Here is a 5,318-nt window from a genome sequence, read left to right as displayed (position 1 = left end):
TTGCGTCAGAGACATAAAATCCAACAATTTTTAACGGCAAATTTTTATATTTGAATTCAATTAAGATGTTAATTGACTCCCTTTTGAAATTCATCTCCGAATAACAATCCAAATTAATAGCTATCTAATTTTAAAACAAATTAACTAAATAGAATTCACACATCATAAGTTATTAAAATGCAGTTTAGATTAAAAAAATAAAATAAAGTATAAAGTCACAATCTACTATCATTACAATTAGTCATCTAATAATTGAAAAACTAACACATATTTTTTTACGGCAAATTTTAATTATATTTAAATTAAATTTGGATGGTGACTGAATTAAATAGGAGTAGTAAAAAAATTGTTGGACTCTAGGTCTTTGACGCAAGATGAGTAGCGAAAGAATTGTCCAAATTGCCCTTCGAAGGCCTTAAGGGCATTTTCGTCCGGAAAAAGTTCAAAATACCTCAAATGATATTAACTTGTAGTTCACGGACCTAAAATGATATTTTCAAAGTTTACAGACCTAAAATGATACTTTGGCAAAGTTCATGGACCTAAAAAGATATTCCCTCTTTTAATTATATAGTTGCGCACAAAAAATATGTACCCATCCATAGTGGTCACAATAGCAAGGAAACAAGCTAAAGATATCATGAGGGACAAGGCTTGGATGGATAAAACTTCAATCTCGCTCTCCTTATACAGATGAGAATTTTACAGTATCTCAATTTCAACTGAGAAATAGAATTAAATTTAAACTGGAAAATCATGGGATTTAATTTCTTGAATGTTACAAACATAACATATCATCATAACCCCTTCTTCATTTTTTCCTTCTTGTAAATATTGTAAAATTCTACGGCCTTTTTTAGGCCTGTTTATGAACATCATAAACTATTTTCTCTCCTTCGTTTCTTCTTCTTAATTTTTACTCTCATTAAAAATTGAAACTACGAAATCAGTAGGAAGTCTTGAACGGCTTGTACGTCTTGAGATCTGACACTACTCCGGCGAAAGACCCGACGGCGGCGGCGATTGATATGACGAGACACGCGGCGCTCAGCATCTGCAGGCATATCCACCTTGAGCTCCACCTCGGAATCTTCTTCTGCACAATGTACATCTCCACCGGGAAGTAGACCGTCAGCGGCCAGAATCCGAATGCGCCGAGGATTCCGACGACGTCGTTGAAGAACGGCATGAGCATCGAGATGACGGTGGTGAGCACCACGAACACGCTTCTCCAGACGAGGCGGAACACGGTGACCTTGTAGCGGAAGCCGGGGATTGGGAGAGTGATTTCTCTGCCGATGAGCTTGCTGTCGGGGAACCACTCCGCCGCCGTCTTCTCCACGAAGGCGAACAGAGGCTGGCAGTACACCTGGTACGCGCCGATGAGGTGGATCACGATCGCCGCGTTGGCGATGTCCAGGAGCCAGTACGGGTTGTAGAAACCGAATCCGGTGAGGAGGTTGCCTGGGGAGAGGTCTCCGAAGGCGGCGTATCCGAAGCAGCCGCAGAGCATGTAGAAGACGGTGGTGACCGCCACGCTCAGCAGCGTCGCCTTCTTCATCGTCTTGTACTCCGACGGCGGCGATTTTATCGTGTCCTGTTTCAAATTAAACGACGATTTTTTAGTAACTGATGACTGAATCGTGGATCGGAGAAGGTGAAATGGTGAAATTCATGTACCTGAATCTCGATTAGGATTAAGGAGTAGGAGTAGGCGAAGGCTATGGCGCCGAGAGCTTGGAAGCTTCTCCAGATCTTCTGTGTTTCGTCGATTGTTTGAACTCCGACGACTGTTCCGATGCTGATTCCGGTCATGCTCCCCATCACCTTCCCCGATTCTGATCGGAAAACGGAAATGCTGTTAATTAATTGACTAATTAGGGTTTCAATTTGGGGGAAAATCGAAAATCACCTGCAACTTTCCCGATGCCAAGGCCTAAGCCGATGGTGGAGTAAGTGAAGGACATGACAGCGGCGACGATGGAGAGCCACCATATCTGATCAAAATCGGGAATCTGTGAGAAGATGATCTCCATAACACCAAACGCAATCATGTAAGGATTGCTCGAAACTCTGCAAGGACTTGCATCGCCTTTGCTGTGGAAGCAATTCGACCTCTCAATCGCCCTGTTCCATTCATTTCCACATCAAAACTCCATAAAAAAAAAGGTAGAAATGAACGAATCCACACACTTCACACAGCTCACACTCACATCATGCTTATAGATGCAGCAATGGTGTAACCGATCGCAACTCCAAACAGATTCATGTACTGAACTGCTCCACACACCTTCACTTGAAAACCACCTGAAAATTAAAAAAAAATTAAAAAAACTACAAAATCGCGTCAACGGAAGCAGACAACTCTGTTTCATTTCATTTACCGAGATTGGACCTAACGGCGTCCATGTATGTGTAGTTTCGTTTGCCGTTATCCGGATCGCCTGTTCTGTAGCACGTGGAGAGAAGGACGGAAGTGTAATACGTAACGAAAGCAAACAACAACATAACGGTCGGGCCAGCGACCCAGCCCAGCTGCGCCGTGGCCCAAGCCAACGACAGAACGCCCGAGCCGATAACCGCCGTGATAATATGAGCGCTCGCCGTCCAAACAGAGCCTATCCAACAAAAAAAAGAAAATTCAAATTTAAAACGAGCTGCCGGAAAATGGAGGAAATTAATAATCTCACCAGTCCGTTTGATGCGGCCGTCGTCGTCGTAGCACTTGGAGCCGACCTGCGGCGCCACATTCACCGCTACGCTATGATTGTCATGACTCATCTTCTAAATTTATTTTGTCCGAGCAGAAACGATAAGATTAAAATTAGAACTTGAAGTGAACTGAGAGAGATTTATGTGTAGAAGCTGAGGGATTAAATGAGGAATTGAATGCCCTCTCAGAAAACTTTACTTGGGATTCTACCTCCCAACCGTTTTCGCGCCAGTGCAGTTAAACGGAAACACGCACACACACTTTTCAAGGGTGTGTTTAATTGTCTACTAGTAAATTGTTAGATGAGTTTGTGGCCATGCTGAAGCAGGGTATATATAAGAGAAGAAAATACAAGGAAGCGCGTTTAGTCAAACTCTGGCCCCACCGCCGGAGTAGAAAGGTTTCAATACAGACTCAAACTCTGGGATGACGTCAATTGTCCGTTAAATATAGAGGGTTATTGTTAACAATTTCTACGGTGCAGGTTGACTCGATTGACATTATTAATTGCGTATATGAAGAGGCGGGTTTGGAAATTTGTAGGAGCTATATGGGGCTTTTGCATGACGATTCACACCATATATCGGATATTCGAGATTGATTTACTTGTCGTGTTGTACTTAAGTAATGGTATGGCATGTGTATGCAATGTCAAACTGGGGATGGGTTTTGGATCACAGATGGTCAATGCAAAATTTTCTTGAAAAGTTAGGATCAAGAGATAAAACATTAAATGAAGGAGCTGGTGGTAAACAATGTTAAAGGGAGGTTGGAATTAATGGGGTTAATTACTTGGAATAGAAGCTTGTTACTAATTACTTGCTAATACAGTGGAATTAATTGAAATGTTACCAGGTGTGGAAAGAATAATCATGAAATTAATTTGTAGCCATATAATTATGAAAATGATTGAAAGTAATTTAACCCTTCTTCTTCCACTTGGACATGACTCAAATGTTGACAAGAAAAATAAATGTTGACAAGAACCAGACACAAAAGCAACATGATGTAATAATACTGTTAATTGGTGTAAAATATTTTTCAAAGAAATGCAATTTTCTTGATTTCTAGCACAATCCTAGAGAAGAAAACATAGGATTAACATGAATTCATGAAGAGAAATGAGGGCTCTTACCGTCATTGTAGATATGGTTTCTGCTCTGATAAAAGAATAGGAAATGTAAATAGAGACTTATTGGAGTTTTTGAGGAGGGTATGAAATTTTGGTGAGATTGTACCAATATATATACGAAAAAGGAAGGTGTGGGTGAAAATGATATTTTAATATGTCTCTTTTAATGAGAACCTTTGAATTGTAGTAATAATTTGCACACTCAATTCTCATCCATCCCTTTTCATCAACAAAGGGAATAGGGTTCTTATTTGATGTTAATCATGGATGCTAGCTTTGGTTTGGGTATATTAATGTGTATAAGTAATTAAGACAGCTATCACTTATCAGTCAAACAATTTATTTGGAGGTGGGGTTAGAATATCAGGTCCATATAAGGCAAACCATGTTCCATTTTGTTCTGATCTATTGTGTTTTTATTCTATATTAGTGGTTGTGTATATAATGATGGTGAGATGGTTATACTATAAGTTACAATTTGATAAAGCAATAAAATTGCAAATTCAAGTTAGAGAATAAAGATTTCTTTTTTTGTTTCATAGGAGTAATATTTTTTGGACAGCAATTGCCTTAGATGGAGGGACAATCAAATTTAAATTAATCTTGCATTGTTGGTTCCCATGAGGAAAGAGAGGTGGTTATTTCACAATTTTAAAGTTGATTTATCACCTCAATTATTTGGAAATATGTTTTTTTATGTGTGTTATAATGTTTCTAAATAAACTTGAAGTGTATAAGTATTAGTTCAAGAATAAAGAAGGAAATTAATGCATGTTATGGATGTATAAAAAATATTTTTACTTCAGTGAATGAGACGTATTATAAGTTGGTGATTATGGATGTTACATAGTACGAGTAGTATTCTTTTATAAATAACAAAATTCTGCAAACCATCAATTCTTAGTGGTGAGCTTAGTCTCCAAGCATCAGTTATCAAAACGGCACCGCTAATTAAGAAACAGACGATGAATGACAAGTCACCAATGACACAAGAATATATTGCAAAATAATCATGAAAATAATGTATTTCCAATTAATAAATTTGAATTGAAGACAATATTTTTTTTTTCCCATCTTATCTTTTTTTCCCTCATAAAAAATGATTAATTGAGGGAATCTAAAGAAATTGTAAGAAATACAAAAGGAATCGACTCCAACTTGGCATATATAATTGAAATCATTTTTAACGATGCTTGTAGTAGGAGAACATTCCTTCTTTACGATCTTATACATAATAAGGGCTAAGGCCTAATTAACCAATACTACTTTTGAACTGGACGAAAAATAGTAATACTCCATTTTTAATCAACATTCACTTCAAAAGAAAACAAATCGAAAAAAAAACTAAGCTTACTTAATTTTGTATGGAGTACTTTTTTCTGACAAAAATTATTGGCCGAATAAGGTCTTTTTGGTCTAAAAAAATTTGGCCGAATAGGGTTTTTCTAACAAAAACATTTGGCCGAAAAATTT

General features: G+C 38.0%; 1 protein-coding gene across 1 annotated transcript; it reads right to left on the bottom strand.

Annotated features, from left to right (window-relative positions):
* Positions 1 to 740: 740 nt before the first annotated feature.
* On the bottom strand, positions 741 to 3,939 carry LOC125222604 (amino acid permease 3-like). Its single transcript, XM_048125309.1, has 7 exons — positions 3,849 to 3,939; positions 2,691 to 2,784; positions 2,385 to 2,618; positions 2,214 to 2,307; positions 1,913 to 2,127; positions 1,681 to 1,838; positions 741 to 1,597 (listed from the first exon to the last, which is right to left on the bottom strand). Exons 1-7 carry the CDS (start codon positions 3,852 to 3,854, stop codon positions 947 to 949), a joined length of 1,452 nt encoding a protein of 483 aa, XP_047981266.1. The 5' UTR covers positions 3,855 to 3,939; the 3' UTR covers positions 741 to 946.
* Positions 3,940 to 5,318: the final 1,379 nt, after the last annotated feature.

The sequence above is a fragment of the Salvia hispanica genome, chromosome 4, assembly GCF_023119035.1.
Source record: "Salvia hispanica cultivar TCC Black 2014 chromosome 4, UniMelb_Shisp_WGS_1.0, whole genome shotgun sequence".
Classification (NCBI taxonomy): domain Eukaryota; kingdom Viridiplantae; phylum Streptophyta; class Magnoliopsida; order Lamiales; family Lamiaceae; genus Salvia; species Salvia hispanica.
This window is presented reverse-complemented; position numbering and strand designations above follow the sequence as displayed.